This window comes from Rhipicephalus microplus, chromosome 7, assembly GCF_043290135.1.
Source record: "Rhipicephalus microplus isolate Deutch F79 chromosome 7, USDA_Rmic, whole genome shotgun sequence".
NCBI classification, from domain to species: Eukaryota; Metazoa; Arthropoda; class Arachnida; order Ixodida; family Ixodidae; genus Rhipicephalus; species Rhipicephalus microplus.
In genome coordinates this window covers 119,906,228-119,928,168 of record NC_134706.1, presented here as the reverse complement: position 1 = coordinate 119,928,168, position 21,941 = coordinate 119,906,228, and the positions used below count along the sequence as shown (strand labels likewise).

The following is a 21,941-nucleotide window of genomic DNA, read 5'->3' as shown; positions in this document are numbered from 1 at the left end:
GCCACAGGTAGGCCGGGCACGCGCACGGTGCTAAGCGACTCAAAGCAGGCAATCAGGAATTTCGCCCGAGGCATGGTCTGGCGGGGCACGGAGCGGCTAGTGACGTCCATCGCGGCTTCGCGGGCTGCTCGCGGCGCCGCTACAGGGCCAACCATCGCCCTAAAATGGTTCCCAGCCCACATGGAACAACTGGCTCCCGACATTCAGAACCGCAACGAGGAGGCGGACGCTGTGGCCCGTGATCTCATCACATGCCGGACCGCAGCAGCCCATCTTCCTGAAACCAGCGGTGAAGAACGAGAAGAAGACATCGATCCCCTCACCGACTACAGAGGGATCCTGGCGGCCTACAGAGAGGCAAGGAGAGCCTTTCCGCCCCCGCATCGTGAACTGTCACGTGCGGAAGCAGTGAAGCTCCGACAACTGCAAACGGAATGCGTGCTAACGCCAGCTTTGGCCCGGCACGTATGCCCCGACATGTTTATAGACGCTAAGTGTAGCGCGTGCGAACGTGAACTAGCCACCCTCCGCCACATTATGTGGGGCGGGTGTAACAGTGGTGTGAACAATGGGAATGGGCAGTGCCAGGACGCCACGTATCCCGAAGAGGTGAGAGCATGGATACGCTCCCAAGACTCAAACACACAACGAAGGGCCATCCAGCGGCTTGAGGAGGCCCTGGCAAAGCAGACGAGAAGATACCGATGCCCCGGACAACGGGAGTGGAGGAGTCCGAGCATCCTACGCCTAGCCAGAGCAAACGTCCTCAAGATCTAGGGCCTGGGACTATAGGACTAATAGCTATAGTCTTTAGATAGGGAATACCCGCGCTCTGCGCGGCCGGTGACTTCCCGCACGCCGGATGCACGAAAAATGCTGTTTCTCTCTCTCTCTCTCTCGAGCAGGGCAGGAACACAGGACAGACGGCAGAGAGAGAAACAGCTGAAGCAAACAGGGGCGCCATCACAAACAGGAAGCCATCGATTGGAGAGTAGAAGAGTCCTAGTGGTGAGGGACTCCAACGTTGCCAGGGTTAAGGATGGCCTCTTCACGACAGTGAAGGAAAATGGGAGAGTGAGGGTGGAGGCCCAGTCAGGAAAGAGCACGGTGGATGCACTGGCCAATGCTCAGGAGGTTGTAGAGGACAGCATGGAGGGCGAAAATCTCGTCATTATTCATGCTGGGCTCAATGATGTGTTGAAGGGCAAGGAGCAGAACCTTCAGAGACAGAGGATGGGATGCGTAGGCTCCTAGAGGTCTCTGGAAGTGTGCATGTAACCGTGCGCACAGTCCCAGAGGTCTTGAGACAGTCCTATGGGATTGAAAGGAGGGTAGTGGAGGTCCACTGTGTGATCAAGGGTATGAGCCGGCCACTCGGATACAGTGTAATGGAGGTGAACCAAGACGTGTACGAGCCCGGCGCTCGCCCCTTTGCACAGGATAGTATTATCTACAGTAGTGCGACGGGTTGGTACTAGGACGGGTCGCCAAGCCACAGCTTTTTTAGGGGTACCGAGAGCAGTGAGACCAACAGTGTAGCCAAAGATGGTTTTAAAGGTGCACAAATATTTATGCCACATGGAGTACCTGGTAGATGAAATCGACGTAAGCACAAGGGCCGAGCTAAGTCAGGCATAGGCTATATTAACATGAGAGGTGGAAGGAATAGGTTAAAGTGGGAAGAGATATAAGGGCAGTTGAGGCAGAAGGAGCTGACGGTATAAGGGGTTGTGGAGACACGTCTTCGGGACATGGAGCAACCACCTTGCGATCCGGACTACGCATGGGAATATTGCAATAGAACAGAAGGCAGCAAAAGGGGGGTGGAATTCATGCATTCATACATTAAAGAATGGGTTAGGAAAGAGTCAAGCAGGAATGCATGGAACGTTTATGGTTAAGAGGGAAAGTAGCTTGTCAGATGACACTCCTTGGTTTGGTGTACTTTTGGACAGGAACAAAGGCCAGAGAGGAAGACCAGGAAATGGTGGACTGTATATAAAAAGACATTGAGGAATCAGCAGGAGTGTGTGAGATAATTATACTAGGAGATATGAATGTGCACATAGAAGATATAGATGGGTATACTGACCCAAGAGGCAAAACAATCATGGATATGTGTGGAAAGTATGATTCGATCATTTGATACAGTACTGAGAAGTGTGAAGGGCAAATAACATCGGAGGTTGGCAGGCTGAAGTCGACGATAGAATATGCACTGATGTCACATAGGATGTATGATAGGCTCAGGGGAATGCGCATAGATGAATGCGGCTCAAGAAGTCTGGGTAGTGATCAGAAATGTATCAAGCTAAGTTTTGGAAGAGCAGTGAAAGTGGGAAAACAAGATGAGCAACTACAAGAAAATTTTTATTAAGAAAGGCCCCTAGAAATTGCTTCTAAAAAATGAGAAAGTAATCACTGAGGATATTAAAACAGTGTGGACATACACGAATCTAAGTGACTGTTTGAGGTAGAGCTTGCTAAGGCGCATGACAAGTCACCCTGGAAAAGAAGACACAAAGCCAAGTGTTGGTGGAATGAGCAAGTTAAGAGAACCATAGCAAAATGTCAGGAAGCCTCAAGGGAACAAGACATGCTAAGCATCGGGGTGAACCGACAGATTATGTTGAAAGAAAACAGGACATCTTTCTAAGCTGTAGAAGGGAAGCATCCCTTCTGATCAAATAAAAGATTAGAAGAAAGGGGGCTCAGTGACTGGCTGAAGTACATAGAAAGGATAGAAATGCAGCTGAGAAATTTCGGAACCATCTAAACTCCCTAGGTAATAAGACAATCTTAGAGCAGAGGTTTATAACTACAGGTCAAGGTGCTAGGCTAAAAGGGGATGAAGCAATTGAATATCTAAGAATAAGGGTGACAAAAAAATTTCAACAAAGAAGTGCATTATGCACCACAATAAACAAGGATGAATCAAGTGGCACAATGGCTCTATTTTCACAATGATAGTGGGAAAGGGCTGAGAAGTGTGTTCATAATAGTACATCAACAGGCACAGATAACATTTCAATTATGCTAATAAAGACATTGGGCCCGAAGTCTAAGCAGACTTTGAGATTGCAGTGAGCAAAACAGTTATCGATGGTTAAGTCCCCGATAGATGAGCCCGATGAGCATGATCAATCATGGCAGGATGAGCATGATCTATAACGGAAAGGGGGACAAAGCTGACATAAACATCTACCGTCCTATAAAAGTGACAACAGTGGTCTACAGGCTGGCGATGCAGACTATAAAGGAGAGACTGCAGGCATGCAAAGAGGACGAAGGGGGCTGTGGGAACTGCCGAATGGTTTTCGGAAGCACAGGAGGTTGGAAGAGAATCTGTTCTCACTGGCACAGAGCATCGAAGTAGCAGAAAAAGAACACAGACCCTGCGGCTAGCATTTTTCGATATCAAGGGAGCCTATGATAGAGTGGTTCAAGAGGACTTGTGGGGAATACTGGACACACTGGGTGTGGAAAATGGAATAACTAATTTTTTAAAGGATACCTTTAAAAGTAACAAGGTAGTTATAAAATGGGAAAAACAGGTGTTCAAGCTGATAGGTAAAATGGGGGCTTAGGCAGGGGTGTCCTCTGTCACCCTTGTTATTCATGATAGACCAACAAAGATTAGAGGCAAAATTAGATTGAAGTAGACAGGGCATCAACCTCTCTTTCGTCAAACAAGGAAAACTCATTGAACAGGCACTACCAGCATTGATGTACGCAAATGATATAGTGCTTATGGCCGACAACAAGGAAGATTTGCAGATATTCATGGACATCTGTGGTAATGGGGGAGATAGGTTAGACTTCAGATTCAGTAAGGAAAATTCAGCAGTCATGATTTTTAAAGATAATTAAGGTAGTGAGCTTAGAATATATTAGGTAACACTAGAGATAACAGATATATACAAATATGTGGGCGTACAGATAAGCAATGAAGCCGAGTACCTAAGGCAACCCGTAGTATAACTGACGACCAAAAGTAACAGGATTGCAGCGGTGATAAAAAACAGGGCACTGTGGAATTGTAATAGGTATGATTCGAGAGGAATATGGAAAGTATGATGTTCGGCAATGTGGTCTTGTGCATGAGATCAGAAGTTCAAGCAAGATTAGAAATTAAGCAACGTGGAATAGGTAGGCTTGCTATAGAAGCTCACAATAATACACCAAATTAGGAAAGAATGTCGATACAAAATGGAGGAAGCAAACCACACATGAAGATTGCGATACAAAATGGAGGAAGCGAACCAGAAATTGACGGGTAAATACTCAGAAAATAGCAGGGGGCCAAACCAAAGAAGAGCTATCGCTTAACTAGAAGGTGAAAGAAACGGAGACCGAAATGTGGAGAAGTGGCATGATTAAGAAGTCCGCACTAGAGATATATCAAACTTTTAAACAGAATATTTCCAAGGAAAGGATCCATGATTATACTCGGCGTAGTTATCTACTGTTTGAGGCCAGGACGGGAGTATTGCGAACCGAGACATATCGGGCCAAATACAAAATGGTAGACACGGTATGCAGTGCATGTGGATAGGAGGAGGAAACTGCTGAACACTTGATAATGTTCTCTAAAGGGCTTCACCCTATAGTTCAGGATGATGGTGCAGAGTTTTTCAAAGCACTGGGGTGTAGGAACAGGAAGGGCGAAATAGTCTTTAAGCGGGTAAAATTAACTAGAAGGAGGTTATCTGAATGGTGGCTAAAGTCAAGGTAGGAGTGAACACTAAATCCTTCACTGCAAAGTACCAGTCCTCAACTTCACTATTTGAAGGAAAAAAAGATAAACCTAGTTGCTGTTCACTAAGTATTATGGCTAGGTGGCGTTAGCTGCCACACGATCTAAAGGTACAGCCACATTAATTCATCCATCCATTCATCCGTGATGCTATTGGCTGCAGCCGCTAGACCTGTGCGGTTGCTGTGCGGCTGCATTCAGCAAGTTGGATGCTTCCTCCCCAAAACTGCGACTTCTAACGGGTGTCATTATTTGCAGAATTAATGACGCTCGTTATTGTGCAGAAATATTTCAAAATTGGTATGTCCGATTCCTAATAAATCAGGCTAAATTGAAACCGGGAAGTTTCAATTTTCGTTTCACGAACCCTTTAGGGCTGCTTGCAAGTCATGAAGTTTTAAAGGTCTATCGAGCTCTGTATTGTCAGAGCTTGCATGCGAGTACGGAAGTCCTTGTGAGTCCCGATGAGTGCAAAGGTGCTGATCTCACAGTTCATCTGCCACTTTCTCGACATCTTCAAAAGCATATATGTCCTTTTGAAGATTACTTAGAGTTTCTGTTTTGCTTCTTGTAGGGTAGTTTGAGTAGCTCAGAACAAGCAGCAGGTGTTATTACTGCAAATTTGTCCTGCTGTCATATTGCAACGGTCCACTCAATCAGGGTCGGCAAGTTGTGCGTGATATTGCTTTGCTTGTTGGGTGATTTTGGCGGTGTTTGAGTTTGTTGTGTTTTTTTTTCGTCGCCACCTGCGGAATTCGATGTGAAGTGCCTCCCAGAAATTAAGAAATGGTTGTTTACCTTCAGAATTGCCTCGCATAACTTAATTGGAGCTTCAGGTCGGTTGAGATGACTGAAAAGCTTTTTGAGCCCAATTATAGTATCTCTGTTCTTGAATGAGGATCGAGATGTGTATCTTTGTATCAACTTTGTGACAAAAAATCGGTATTCCCATAATCCGCACTGTTGCGCTAACGCTAGCTATAACTGCATAATGCAAGTAATTTGATCACGAACTATACTTGCCTAGTGAATCACAACAAAAACAGAAATGGGCTTTTTTTTAGGTCCGAACTGAATGCGCCTCCATTGCAGATCACCAAAACACACATACACAAAAAACACACACATCGTACGTCATGTCACCACCACTGCGTATGCACAGACTAGCATATTGAAAAATCCCACTACTCACTTGCGCCGTCAACACCACAACCAGGGGCTGGCTGTTCACAGCGACGAATGTCCGAATCTTATCACAGGTGGGCTTCAATGCGAGAGTTTTTCTGCGCTCGTCAAACTGCGAAAGAAGAAGAAAGCGTCAACATTCTTGTTGGTGCTAACGTACGTTCACAGGCAGGCACGACTTATATTGAAACGTTGTCATTAAATTAGGTTGAAACTGTAACGCAAGAAACGAAGTCTTTAACAGAGCAGCTGTGAGTGAATGCACAGCATATGGTAGTTTATTGCGGATGCGATTGAAGCGTACAAAACGAAAATATAAATAAACCTGTGGCATTTGAATGTGGAACACAATGCATGTTGACAGCAGTTGCAACTGATCATACCATCATGCGAAAGTGTGACCGCTTGGTTATAGTGTCGACATCAAGTTATTTGTACCTGACTTGGAGCCGCACGTTTTAGTATCGTTCAAAAAAGTCTACACCTATTTTAATCTCAACCAAAAGTGTTAAAACCGCACTGCACAAGTAATTTTCCATGCTGAGTGAATGGACGCTGTGCAAGTGACAAGTTATGTATGATCTTCGCCACTTTTAATTTTTGTATGTCATGATTGTACTGAAAAAGACATGCGGAAGAACTAGGGGTGCCGTTTGCAGACTCTGGTAGCCAACAATCAGGACCAGAATACGAATCCTAATTGCCGAAAAGACCATGGTACAGCGAATGCTGCACAGTGACGCGCTGGAAGACCAACTCAGGGCTGTCTTGAGGACCCGTGTGGCAGCAGTGGGGCTTTGCCTCTCTGTCTCGACGTGGGAGAAGCCAGCATCAGTCCTGGACTGGTTCTCATATAGTTATTGCAGTTATTCATACCATACCGTACTACATGCAGCATTGGCCCATGCATTCAGACACCCTCAAGTCACCCTAAGTACAGCTGCAAATGACCGTATGGGAAAACGCAGCCGCGTTTAAAGCGTACGTAAAGTGTGTGGGGGTCGAGGCACACCACGGCCTTCACTGCGCAGACGACAACCAATTTCGATTTTTTTTCACCCATGACAAGGGTTGAATGGGCGTTCTCTCAATTCAAGGGGAGCATTGCCCGGTTGCCGCGGAGCAGCTGGATGTTGCCTAATATTTTTTTTAATGTGAAGCTGCCTTTGCTCGCGGCTGTACCCGCCGACCGTCTCGGCGACTGTCCACACTCTCCCCCTCTCCTCACGTGAGCATGAAAAGGTGGGGTGGAGGAGGTGGCAGAGCACTGCCTCCGGTTCGTTTCTCCGTTCCCATTTATTAGGTGCCTTCTTCCTCTTTTTAGAATCACACAACAACAACAAACATTTATCTCTTTGCCGCACCGCAGCTGCGTGCCCGTACAGCGCGCGCTTGCTTCGTTGCACTCTTCGCGCTGCGCTAGGTGTTCACATCGCGGCACACACCCTCGCGGTAATACACACAAAGGAATAGAGGGAGCATAAGCGATACGCAGCGTATACACTCAGGAAAGTTTGTATGGGGGCTAATTGGAACATACTGTAGGTAAAGGACGCACTGCAAAGTTAAGAACGACAAAAAAAAACTGCACTAACGCAGAGAAAGCGCATCTAACTGAAACAATTAAAAAAGACAAAAAGAGGGTGCGGTAACATATGAGGGAGAGGGCACTGAAAATAGACCACGCACGATCCTACCGTGGTGCTATCTATGCCGTAAAACATAACACCATCGTAGGATCATACATGGTTTGCTATCAGTGCCCTCTCTCTCGATTGTCATCCCAAACCCTTTTTGTTTTGTTTTTCAGTAAACTTGGTTGTTTGAGAGGCTTTGTCAGTGTTAGTACGGTTTTTTTCGTCCTTAACTTTTGTAGTGAAGCCTTCACTTACAACATATACACAAATGAACCCTACACAAGAACACACAAGTGGAAACAAGTTGAAAGAGAAGTGAACATCAGCGCTGCTTTTCATTCATAGATAATTTATTTTTGTGCGAGATGGTATAATTTTTCTTTTAGTCATGAGTATGAGTACAATGAAGGAAAACGAAAGCTCGCGCTGCTTGGGCTTCCATTGAGAAGGGCTATAGAAGTTTCGAAAGAATTCTCAGGTTCTTTGTTGACACGATATACTAATGACTTAACGGCCTTCTTAACGTTTCGTATAGGCCCCGCCACGGTGTTCTAGTGGTTAAGATACTCGGCTGTTGACCCGCAGGTCGCGGGATTGAATCCCGGCTGTGGCGGCTGCATTTCCGATGGAGGCAGAAATGTTGTAGGCCCGTGTACTCAGATTTGGGTGCACGTTAAAGAACCCCAGGTGGTCTAAATATCCGGATCCCTCCCTTACGGCGTCTCTCATAATCATATGGTGGTTTTGGGACGTTAAACCTCACAAATCAATCAACGTTTCGTATAGCAGCCCATGCTTGACCATTGAGTGAATAGACTGTGTTGGTAGGCCTTCGATACGCCCTTCTGACAGTGGCATTATTCTCCTGCTTGAACCTTGCAGCATCAGTTCGGCTTCAGGTAGGCCATAATCTGCGCTCACTGCAAACGGATAATGTGCACATGCAGGCAGTCAACAGGAAAGCTACGCCTAACGGCAGTGTGTAGTGCTCGCCCATGGCCGTACCGAGGTGAGTATCATTTATCAGAGATCTGCGCGAATCAACAGGGTCCCAATTCACCCCAGAAGCTCATCAACCACTGCCGATTCAGCGCATGTCTCCGATCTAAACGGTTACAACTGAAGAATAAAACAAAACCCACTTACGAGGCTGCGCAGCACCTTTATTTAGGAGGCCTCTGTGTGTCAAAAGAATTTGGTGGTTTAAAACAAATGAATTGAGGAGCACGAGAACCATCGGGTGCCCTCTCTCTCGAGTGCCGCCCCACCCCCTTTTGTTGTTTTTTTCATTTCAATAAAATTGGTTGCTTGATGCGACGTCGGTTACATAAATGTACCACGAGCAAAAGTTTCTACTGCATCAAGTAAGGACTGGCGAGATTTATACTGAGGTATGCACAAAGAAAAATGAAGAACATTCTTTTGGAAACAATATTCACAAGAACGAATTCTAGATAATGGCTGCCAGTGCATTGATTGATTGATATGTGGGGTTTAATGTCCCAAAACCACCATATGATTAAAAGAGACGCTGTAGTGGAGGGCTCCAGAAATTTCGACTACCTGGAGTTCTTTAACGTGCACCCCAAATCTGAGCACTCGAGCCTACATTTCCGCCTCCTGTGGAAATAGAGCCGCCGCAGCCGGGATTTGATCCCACGACCGGCGGGTCGGCAGCCGAGTTCCTTAGCCACTAGACGACCGCGGGGGGGTATGGCTGCCAGTGCAGCTGTGCCTTACCTCCCGTATGAGAAATTACTCAGTGTATCCAAATTGGCATTTTTGATTCGTTCGACCTAACAATCGTCTCATAAGAGAGAGTGGTCTGGCATGGACGCGGATTTTAAAGGGGCCGTGCAACACTTTTGGAGCATGGTCAGAAAACGCTGCCGATCAGTAGTTCAGACTCCTGACAACACCAAGCCAAATATAGCGCAGCACGCGGCCTAGAATCTACAATAAATTATCGAAGTCAGCTAAAAATTGTTTTCTGTTTTCTTGACAAATTGCGCAATACACCCGAAAACCACGTAGTCCATCTATCAGCCATTAGCTGATTTGAACATGGCGCGCTCGCTCGTTACAGAGATCACCGCAGGAGGCTGCTACTTGCTCATGCGTGTGTGTCCAGAGTGAACTGCTGTTGAGAATCATCGAGCTGGAGACTGCGTTGGCGGCAGTGATAGAAGAAAACGAGGGCAATGGGAGAAAGGCTGAAGTCCGCCGAGGAAGCACTAGCCAAGGTGAACAAAGAACATGCCGACGGCGAGAACAGTAGGGCACCGGCAACCAGAACGGTGGAGAAGAAAGAGCAAACAAGTTTGGAAAAAACAGGTTCCGCCGGTTCAATTGTCCCAAGGTAGGCCAAGTAGTGGTGGGGCTGGAAGGGGACAAAGCAGCCGGCGTCATAGGTGCAAGTAACACCCACGTGCAGGACCCTCCAGCTGAAAAGTCCCAGCATGTGATAATCGCCGGGGACTCGGAATTCATATCGATGCGCAGAAGCGATCAAATAGAGGGTAAAAGGTGACAAAAGGTTTGCAGTAGGGACGCTCCCAGGACGCAGCGTGAAGCAGTCATGAAGCAAGCGAACGTAAAACTCAAAACTACAGCTGATAGATAAAACGTCGAGATAATTTCAGGTGGCTTAAACGATGTCTGAAATGAAGATACGGCAGGAATTGCGACCACATTGGCGAAAGATTCGATGGCATGCGCGCCAATTCTGCTGAGGTAGAAGTAGTGATATGCACAATACCGGAGGTACCAGTGCGTGACACGACATACAAAGAGCGGTTGTCAACGCAAACCGCGAGATATGGCGGATGAGTCTAGAGAAAGGCTTTGAGGTGGTGGAAATAAACAGAGATGTGCATAGGTGGTCTAATTTTCAACGAGACAGAATTCACTTCAATGGGCGGCTAGGTCATGAGGTGGGTTGGCGACTTTAAGAGCGCGCAGTAGCTTTTACGGAGGCACGCGGGCCCTTTGGGGTGCAGGATAGCTAGTAACGAGGAAAACAACCAGGGAGACTCTTTGACAATAGGGACAATAGTTATTGTGGGGCAAATAGAGAAAAACATAAATGAACATACCCCGACCCGTACCACAAGTATAACGGGTTTGTATCCAAAAAAATAAATAAATAAATAGGGCAGATGCCAAAAGAGAATTTTTGGGAAAAAAAAGAAAAAAAAAAGAAGAAAAGGGGGGGACTACTCCCAGCGAACCACCACCAAGGGAACGGGCCCGGCAACAGCGGGCATTTATGTAAGTTTTTCTCTTTTTTTGCTTTTTACTTTTTCTTCTTTTTTTCCCTTTTTTCCTAAAGCGGTGTCTTGAATCTTGAATCTTGATTGGGAGGTTGTCTTGCTTCCAAAGTGGCTTGAATTTCGCATCTTGAAACTTGAAATTGGGAGGTTTTCTTGATTCCAATTGGTTTGTTGATTCATAGTGGCTTTTGGCTTGTGGATCCAAGACCGGGGGAAGATTATTGTATGTGGTAGTTTTTTCGCAAACTGGGGAGTTTTCTTGCTCCCAAAGTGGTTTGTTATTCCAAGTGCCTCTTGGTTCGTTGATCCGTTCCAACGTGGGTTTCCATCCAAGGGGACTTTAGCTTGCTGATCTCGAGGCCAGGCGAAGGGTAATGGTACGACATGATGTTGTAACTGTCGGTCGAGGGGGCTGTTGTCTTCATCTGTTATCCAGGTTTGATTCCTTGAGATGTCTTCACTCATGATTGATTCTTTATCACCCAGAACGCCCCGAGTAGCCCGCCAGGACGAGAGAGCGGGAAGCGCTGCCAGCTTTATTGAAAAGAAATAGATATAGAGGTAAGTTGAGTATAATATAAGGAAGAGTAGAGTGGTGCTATGTTATAAGCTTTGTTGGTTCGTAATTGTTTGTCGATTTGGTTTGGTTTGTAGGAGCGAACCCCTCATTGAGGTATTGTTCTGGAGGATATTTAGATACGGTGACCTCCAATGGCTAAGATGAGATGTCAACCTCTACAATGGGGTCGAATATAAAACAATTTTGTCCTTGATGTCATTTTCTTTGTGGATGTCTTCGAGTCCAGTAGATCTGAGTGTCAGCCCGGCCCTGTAACCGTTTGTCAAATTCGCCAAGGGCTCAGTGCTCGTTACTCATTTATGTCTTGAGTGGTTTTCTTCCTTTGACGACGTGTATCGTATTGGACCGGACTTAAGTGGCAGGGATTTATCCCTGTGAGTCCGGTTGATTCCAGGTGTTACTCCAGGTGGAATGGACAGATACGATTACAAAGTGGCACCAGTATCTAAAATAGGTAAAGTCCGGGGAAGAAATACACGTAGCCACGAGCGCCGAGCCAATTCAGACAGAGGGTATATCAACATGCAGGGTGGCAGGAGCAGGCTGAAATGGGAAGAGATAGAAGAACAGCTAAGGGAGGAGAGGCCGTTGGTATACGGTTTGGTAGAAACATATCTCAAGGACATGGAACAACCTCCTAACAATCCGGACTACGCGTGGGAATATTGTAATAGAAGAGAATGCAGCAGAAAGGGGGGTGGTATTGGGGCATTCATTCATTAAAGTACCGACTGGGAAAGGGCCAAGCAGGTGTGCAAGGAATATTTATGGCTAAAAGATAAGGTGGCAGGGCTAAGGAAGCTCCTTGGTTTAGTGTACTTTGGCACGGGAGCAAAGGCAAGAGAGAAGACCAGGCAATAGTAGAACGTATATCAAAGGATGTTGAGGAGTTATGAAGAGAGTGCGAGATAATTATACTTAGAGATATGAATGCGCACATAGAAGATATAGATGGGTATACTGACCCAACAGGCAAAATGATCATGGATATGTGTGAAAGGCATGATTTGATTATTTGCAACACATTCGGGAAGTGTGACAAGCAAATAACATGTGAGGTAGGAAGGCTGCAGTCGACAATAGATTATGCAGTGGTGTCACATAGGATGTATGATAAGCTCAGGTGAATGTGGCTCCAGAAGTCTGGGTAGTGATTACGAACGTATCAAGTCCAGTTTTGGAAGAGCAGGGAAGGTGGGAAGGTGAAAGAAGATGAACTACAGCAAAATTTTTATTCATAAAGGCAAACAGAAAGAGCTACTAAACCAATCTAGAAAGTACTCACTGAGGATAATAAAACAGTGTGGACATATACAAATCTAATTAGACTGTTTGAGCAAGAGCTTGCTAAGGCATGTGACAAGTCACCCCGGAAAAGAAGACACAAATCCAAGAGTTGGTGGGATGAGTGAGTTAAGAGAGCCATAGCAAAACGTCAGGAAGCCTCTAGAGAACACAGACATGCTAAGCAGCGGGGTGAACCAACAGATGATGTTGAAAGAAAATGGGAACTCTTTCTAAGCTGCAGAAGGAATGCATCTCTTCTGATCAATGAAAAGATTAGAAGCACGGGAGCTCAGTGGCTGGCAGAAGTACAGAAAAAAAATAGAAAAGCAGCTGCGAAATTTTGGAACCATCTGAACTCCCTAAGAAAGTAGACGAGCCTAGAGTAGAGATTTGTAACTACAGCTCAAGGTGCTAGGCTAGAAGAGGACGAAGCTATTGAATATATAAGAACAAGGGTGACAGAAAAATTTCAACAAACAAGTGCTTTATGCACCACAATAGACAAGGATGAATCAAGTGGCGCAATGGCTCCATTTTCACGAGAGTGGGAAAGGGGTGAGAAAAGGGTTCCTAGTAGTATGTCAACAGGCCCGGATGGCATTCCAATTATGCTGATGAAGACATGAGGTCAGAAGTCTAAGCAGGCTTTGAGAGAGGCAGTGAGGAAAATAATAATCGATGGAAAAGCTCCCGATGGATGGAAACTTAACAGGATGAGCATGAACTATAAAGGAGAGGGGGACAAAGCTGACATAAACAACTACCGTCCTATAAAAGTGACATCAGTGGTCTACAGGCTGGTGATGCAGATTATTAAGGAAAGACTGCAGGCATGAATAGAGGATGACGGGGTGCTGGGGGAACTGCAGAATGGGTTTAGGAAACACAGGAGATTGGAAGACAATCTGTTCTCACTGACGCAGTGCACCAAAATAGCAGAAAAGCAACACAGGCCCTTGTGGCTAGCATTTTTAGATATCAAGGAAGCGTACGGTAGCGTGGTTCAAGAGGACTTGTGGGGAATACTGGGCACATTAGGTGTAGACGATGGAGTCACTAATCTTTTAAAGGATACCTATAAAGGTAACAAGACAGTTATAAAGTGGGAAAAACAGGTATCCAAGCCTGCAGAGGTAAACTAGGGGCTTAGGCAGAAGTGTCTTCTGTCACCCTTGTTATTCATGATGTACCTACAAGGATCAGAGGCCAAATTAGAAGAAAATGGCCTGGGCTTCAACCTCTTTTTCGCTGAACAAGGAAAACTCATTGAACAGGCACTACCAGCATTGATGTACGCAGATGATATAGTGCTAATGGCCGATAACAAGGAAGATTTGCAGAGATTTGTGGACATCTGCGGTAATGAGGGAGATAGGTTAGATTTCAGATTCAGCAAGGAAAATTCAGCAGTCATGATTTTTAATGATAATGAAGGTAGTGAGCTTCGCATACAATAGGTCACGCTAGAGATAACAGATAAATACAAATATCTGGGCGTATAGATAAGCATTGAGGCCGAGTACCTTAGGCAACACGAAATATACGTGACGACTAAAGGTAACAAGAATGCAGCGCTGATGAAAAACAGGGCATTGTGCAAATACAATAGTTATGATGTTGTGAGAGGAATATAGAAGCAGTTATGGTTCCTGGTCTGACGTTCGGCAATGTGGTCTTGTGCATGAGATCAGAAGTTCAATCAAGATTACAATTTAAGCAACGTGGAATAGGTAGGCTTGCCTTAGGAGCTCACTGGAATACACCCAATCTGGGAGTACAAGGTGATATGGGATGGACATCAGTGGAGGGCAGGGAAGCTAGCAGCAAGATGAAATTCGAGAAGCGATTGAGAGAAATTGAGGAGGAGCGTTGAGCTAGGAAGGTACTCAACTACTTGTAAATGAAGAATGTCCATACGAAATGGAGGAAGTGAACCAGAAAATTGACTGGTAAAAACTTTGAAGGCAGCAGCGAGCCAAACCAAAAATAAATAGAGGTTAAGAAGAAGGTGAGGAAACCTGAGACCGATATGTGGAAAATTGGCATGATTAAGAAGTTCGCACTAGAGATCTATCGAACTTTTAAGCAGGAAATTGCCAAGGAAAGGGTCCATGATTATACTCGGCATAGTTATCTACTGTTTGAGGCCACGACGGGAGTATTGCGAACCGAGACATATCGGGCCGAATACAAAATGGTAGACACGGGATGCAGTGCATGTGGATAGGAGGAGGAAACTGCCGAACACTTGATAATGTTCTCTAAAGGGCTTCACCCTATAGTTGAGGATGATGGCGCAGAGTTTTTCAAAGCACTGGAGTTTGGGGACAGGGAGGGCAAAATAGACGAAGTGGTTAGAATTAACTAGAAGGAGGTTATCTGATTGGTGGCTAAAGTCAAAACTCGACTGAAAATTAAACCTTTCACTGCAAATTAAGAGTCTTCCACCTCTCTATTAAAAGGGAAAAAAAGAAACCTAGATTTTGGTTCACTAAATATTACGACTTGGTGGCATTAGCCACCGCCCGATCAACAGGGTACAATCATATGATTCATCCATCTATGTGTGCGCGAGCACTCTCACAAGGCCGCGCATTCAAACAAAACAAATAAAAAAGTGCTCAAGGTCAGAAGGCGCCTGTGTCCTTTTTCTGTGGCCGTTCCATCGATCGCTGCTTAGCTTCAAGCGTTTTCGTCGAGAAGAGAGAATAAAGAATGGAATTGCAGCATGCGACAAACCTTTGTAACTCCACTCACACTGGATGTACTCCTAAAATTGCTCCGGCGTTGAATTCGCGAGGCAATAAGATCTTCCACTGAATTCATTCCATGGTTAATTGAAAAAGTTTTAAAGCCCCTTTTAAAACGGATAGTGGTAGCCGAGGGGGGTGCGTTATGGTTGGATATAGAAATAAAGACGTACATAGAACACAGCACTTCGTTTTCAAAAGGCTCCGAAATAGGAGGTGATGCAAGATAGTAGAAGGTCCTCGAGTGTACCATAAATGACTAGTAGCCTTTTCAAAAAAAAAAAAAAAAGGTAGGAAGAAAAGTTAGAAGTTTGCGTTTCGACAAGCGGACTTGTCTACCTCAAGGCTAGAATAAAACTGTTCTGTTCTCGCCTTGAGGCAGACATGTCATCTTGTCGAAATGTCGGCTCAACGCAACCCCGGTTTACGGATTTTTCATATTAGTTGTTTGTAACTATCCATGCTGAAACAGCTTGAAAACAGATGCAAAACAGATATATTAGATGCCACATATAAGCGTTTCTCTCAATCCTCTCTATACACCTTCATGTTTATTCTAATGTTGTCACAGACTTTAAAACTAATTGATTGATTTGTGGGGTTTAGCGTCCCAAAACCTCGATATGATTATGAGAGACACCGTGGTGGAGGGCTCCGTAAATTTGGACCACCTGAGATTCTTTAACGTGCGCCCAAATCAAAGCACACGGGCTTACAATATTTCCGCTTCCATCGGAAATGCTGCCGCCGCAACCATGATTTGATCCCGCGACCTGCGGGTCAGCAGCCGAGTACCTTAGCCACTAGACCACCACGGCGGGGCGACTATAAAACTAATGAATATTCGTAAAGAGCGCATGGCGTCGTCGACGTAATTATTAAGCACTGGGCAGAGCCTACGCGCCACGACGTCACTACAAGCACCTCAGTAAGTCGACGGTACCTCCCGCTGTTCACTAACATGGTGTAGGTCTAACTTGTGGTGAGCTACCAACTTCCACTGTACAGCACTGACCTTCTTGAAGAGCATCACTCCGTCCTTGCTGGCACCAAGCTCCTTGTAGACGGCGTCGTCCGATGTGATGGCAAACGCGTGCCGGTCGATAGTGTACGCAGCCTTTAGGAACTCTTTGGCCTCGAGGCTTGTCTGGTTTTTGAAGAAGCCCACGATGGTGACCCTCGCGCTGTTCACGAAGATCCTCGCATCGTCCACAGTGCTGAGTATTTGAGCCGGTGGTTCGGTTTTCTTCTTAACCCACTGGATCATCTCCTCTATGGTATGGCTACCCTTGTAGTCGACCGGATGTCCGTTGCGGAAAAACATGAGTTTCGGCAAGCTCTGCGTGTACTTCCAAACGAGCAGGCCCTTGAAAGTTGCGTACACCTTGGCCACCTTGATGTCCGAGCCTTCTTCTTCGAGCTGCTTGGCAGCCTTGGCAAGTTTGGGCACGAGGGCCTCGCACTTGTCCAAACAGGAGACGTCTGCAAAGGGAGCCGAACACTTTCTCAAACACAAAGAAAGAGCGCAATATTTCGAACACTTCACAGATTAGCGGAGTCCGAGGCTTTCGCCTGCTAAGGCCTCATCACTTCTCGGTGACGTCTTTTGGAAAGAACGGGCAGCACGGAGGGTGCGTTCTCTGAAATGACCATTGCTACAAACTCGTTAGTCTTCTAATGGCAAGTTACAAATCCTGCTTGAAAGAGATGCGAAACATATGCCCGGTTCATGTGGCTTCCCATTTCCCGAAAGCGCCAACAAGGCAAACAACTCCGTCAAGAGTGTAGTGACGTAGGCACTCGGAAAGGAGGATGAGAATAGGCCCAAGCTAGTCTAGATGGCGTTCGTGATTCTGTGAGTGTGCTGGTTATCTAAAGATAGCCAAACTACTTGCAGTGTTTTAAAAAGTGATAAACAATGTCTTTCTAGTTATCGTCCTATCTATATTCGTTCTTCACACTTTAAGGTCATCAAATTTATTTATAGTTCAGCTTAAAAAGAATGAAGCTAATGTATTGAAGTCCTGTTTATTTGGCTTTCACTCTGGAAGTTCAAATAACTTTGCCCTTCTTTTCCATTTTGACTAAATCAACCGCTTCATTGATTCAAGGTGCATCATCGGGTCCATTTTCTTAGATTTATCAAAGCCATTCGACACCACTCTCATCTCATTTTGTCCAAGAAGTAAGATGCATACGGTATCACAGGTGCATCCCTTAATTCTCTAAACAGTTAACTGGTTAATAGAAAACATATTGCATACATAGCAGGTTCCTTTTCATCGTCTAAAACAATAAATTAAGGGTTCACCAAGGCCTACTACTGGGTCCCTTATTTTTTATTGTACTATAATAACCTTCCTGACATTTTAAACAAGGCTCACTGCGTCTTATAAGCTGACGATACAACCATTTCCTTTGCTGATAATTGTGTTACCTGTGTGGCTAATAATATAAATGCTGCACTTGTAATGTGGTCATGTGGTGTAAGGAAAATCACCTAGTTATTAATTGAAATAAATCTAAGTTTATGGTTTCTAAATCACCTCAATAGAAGGTAATTCATCTCCAATGATTACCATTGACTCTCATTTTATTAGTATCACTGGCAGCGTATCATTTCTTGATGTTCTACTCGATGTAAGCCTTCAATTCAACCTCCAAGTTGCTCACGTTAGAGAAACGAGAGCATTTGGCATTCGCGCACTACTTAGAGCTCACTCATATATCTCTCATAAAGCACTCTTTTGTCGTTACTTCACTTTCTATCATTCTCATATCACTTACGGTATAGCTTTATGAGGTAATACTTATCAGTATCATCATTCATCTTTACAGCGTTTACAAAATAGAGCCCATCGCGTCATTTTTAACCGTGGTCGCCACAGTAACATTCCGTGCCTCCTCACTTGTAATATATCTTAACTGTTAGAAACTTATTTAGATTATTTCTATACATGTTTCTGCGTAAACACGTAACACATAAGCTCTCAACCGATTTCATTGAATATGAACTTTTAGTTAATACTAACACTCCATGGTTTGCGGCCAACAACAACTTCCTGCTATCTATGATTCATACTAACTACGGTAAATCATCTTCACACTTCTGTACCATCGTATTATGAAACACTTTACCCTCAACGCTAAAACGTAAAGTTTCTTTGATTCCATTTATTAATTCATTACAGCAATTTTTGTTAAATACGTGAAGTTCCTTCATTTTAGTGTACCAGTTTTATTGCTATATATTGTACTAATGAAGTGTGTTTCAGTGCCATGTTGTTTCATTTTTTATTTTAGTTTAGGCATTCATTGGCTTTTCAGTTGTTTCAGTGTGGTGGTGCTTTTACACTTACTCAAAATATGCTGTGTTTTTGTTTTTTTGGTTTCTGGCCTATTTGCTTTCAAATTTTTTTTTCTGTTCTACTGCTGCTTTCACTTGTCTTATTCAATTGTAACCATAACCGAGGGCTCTTAGCAGCCGCGAACTTTGGGACCCTCGTCAGAATACTTGATACTTTGAGTTAAGTTTTTGTCTTAATAAAGCTCATTGATTGATGGATTGATTCACCATAAGAAACTGTTTAATCATCATCATCATCAGCTTGTTCATGCCCACTGCAGGGCAAAGGCCTCTCCCATGATCCGCCATTCAACCCGGTCGCATTCGTTCCGTTGCCACGTTATCCCTGCGAACTTTCTAATCTCATCGGTCCACCTAACTTTCTGTTTCCCTTTCGTGCATTTGCCTTTCTTGAGAATCCATTCAGTAACCTTTAAAGACCAGCGGTAATCCTGCCTACGTGCTACGTGCCCGACCCATGTCCATTTTTTTTAATTTTAACTATGATATCTTTCATCCTGGTTTGTTCTCTGACCCAATCTGACCTCTTGTTTTTTAAGGTTAAAGCTATTATTGTCCTTTTCATCGCTCGCGGTGTCGCCCTCAAATCAAGCTGGACCTTCTTTGTAACCCTCCGGGTTTTTGCTCCTTAGGAAAGTTCTGGCAAGATGTAGCTCTTATATACCTTCTTCTAGAGAGTTTGTGGCAGATTATTGTTCATGACTTCAGAATGCTTGCCGAACGTGATCCACTCTATCCTAATTCTTCTAGGTATTTCAGTCTCATTGTTAGGCTCCGCGCTTACTACCTAACCTAATTATAGACACATTCTTTACAGCTTTCAGCGTCTCTCCACCTACAGCAAAGTGCCGTTTTCTGCCCAGACTGTTCTACACTACTGTAGTTTTGTGCATATAACTTAAGGCCCACTTTTTTGCTTTGAGTGTTCAGTTCTGTAATCATGAGCTGTAATTTGTCCTCTGATGTTACTCATCAAGGCAATTTTATCTGCGAATCACTCGTTATTAAGATACTCTCTAATAACTCTTACCCCTAACTCTTCCCGATCTAGGGTCCTGAAACTGTCCTGTAAACGCGCGGTGAATAGCATTGGAGAGATCGTGTCTCCCTGCCTTACACCCTTCTTTATTCTGTTTCTTTCGCTTTCTTTATGGAGAACTATAGTGGCTGTGGATCAACCGTAGATTTTTCCAGTATGTTTATGTAGCGCTTTTCGATGTCCGTATTCCGTAGTGCCTACATTATTGCTGATGTCTTGACTGAGTCAAACGTGTTCTCGTCTTCTATCAATACTATGTATAAGGGTTGGTTATATTTCGCTCATTTGTTTATTACCTGATGGATAGTAATTATATGGTCTATAGTGAAATAGCTGTTATCAAATCCTGCGTTTTCTTATGCTTATGCAACTCTAATGTCGCCCGAGTTCTATTAGCTGATATTTTCATAAACTATTAATAGAGAATGCACAGTAAGCTGATTGGCCTGTAATTTTTCAGGGCCTTGGCGTCTTCGTTCTCATTGATTAAGATGATGTTAGAGTTCTTCCAAGATTAAGGTACCCTTTCCGTCAAGAGACACTTCTTATATAAGGTGGCCAGTTTTCTAACACAATTTCTCCGCCATCTTTCAGGAGGTCCACTGTTATCCTCATGAACGGTTTTGCCTCTTTTGCATTCCTTCTAGGGCTTTCCTTACTCCCCCCTGCGTTACTGGTAGGAAGTCAAATTCCTCTGTGCTAATATTCTTTCTAATGATATTATCCTGGCTGTTTTGGCTTCAATACAGCTCTCTGTAGAACTCCTCTGCCACCTCAACTATCCTATCTATATTACGGCGTTGCTTTTTTTTTTGTTCCTTAATGCATATACTTGATTTTTACCTATGTACAAGTTTGCCTACGCAGCTTTCAGTCTTCTGCCGCTTTTTACAGAGTGCTAATTTCTCTGGATGTTATACCTTCTGACGTCGGCTACCTCACGCCTATTGGTTAACTTTGAAAGCTCCACTAGCTCAATTTTGCCGGTAACGTTTGAGGCTTTCAGGGTCTGTCATCTCTTGACAAGATCGTTCGTCTCCTGAGATAATTTCCCAGTGTCCTGTTCAGTCACTGTACCTTTGACTTCCATTGTACACTCTTGGTAGACGAAGAAGGTGCTTAACAGCTCAAACGACAAAAGGGGATAGAATTCCGCGCTCTGTTTTCGTGTCTTTTATCCCCTCCTGTCGTTTGTGCTGTTAAGCGCCTTCTTCATGTACCATGCAGCACCAACCGGCCCAATCAAGCACTTTGTCAATGTACAGTCTATGATGATACTAGTAAGATTAAGCTTTATTGCGTCACTGTTACATCAGTTACCTCGTTTAGTGGCTTGAATATATTCTGAAGCGAAACTCCTAATTGCCGTGCCTTCGCTCTCAGTGCTAGTTCATTAGTTGGTTTCTTGTGTATCATGAAGTTTTTGTGTTTGCTTTTTTTAAACCTAGGAGAATACGAGCTGTTACCATTTTTTCTGATCACTGCATCAGATCTTGCCAATTACTTCCACATCGTGTACAGCACCTGGGTGTGCACACAGAATGAAGTCTGTCTCATTTTTAGTTTTGCCATTAGGACTACACCACATCCTTTTACGGTTAGCTCGTTTTCTGAAGAAGATGTTCAAGACCCTTAAGATATTACGTTCGGCGAACTCTACTTATAACTCCTCTGTGGCATTTCTACAGCTGATGCCATATTACCCCACTTCATTGTCTCTGGCCTGTTTCGTTCCAACTTTGGCGTTAAAATCGCCTATCAGAATAGTATACTGTGACTTACTTTATTATTGGCTGACTATATATATACGTTTTCAAAGAAGCGTTCAACCAACTTATCATCATGGCTCGATAGAGGCGCGTAGGTCTGTACATTACGATCGTCTTGGACCTTTTTCGAAACTTAATTATGATACTTGCCACCCCCTCACGGAATGCTATAGTATTCTTCTATGTTGCCAGCAATGATCTTGTGTATAAGGATCCCCACCACTAGTTCTTTTCTGTCAAAAATTTACGGTAGTCTAGGACGTGTCCGTTTTTCAGCACTGTATAAGCTCCACGTGTCA

General features: G+C 44.4%; 1 protein-coding gene across 1 annotated transcript in view; it reads right to left on the bottom strand.

The window, feature by feature from the left end:
• Positions 1-247: 247 nt before the first annotated feature.
• LOC119186321 (protein disulfide-isomerase) overlaps positions 248-21,941 on the bottom strand; it is a 41,729-nt gene continuing 20,035 nt past the window's right edge. The window contains exons 4-6 of the mRNA XM_075870093.1: positions 16,483-16,929; positions 5,949-6,053; positions 248-277 (exon numbers count right to left, since the gene is read on the bottom strand). Coding sequence (XP_075726208.1) covers positions 248-277; positions 5,949-6,053; positions 16,483-16,929 — 582 coding nt within the window. The remainder of the gene's footprint in view (positions 278-5,948; positions 6,054-16,482; positions 16,930-21,941) is intronic.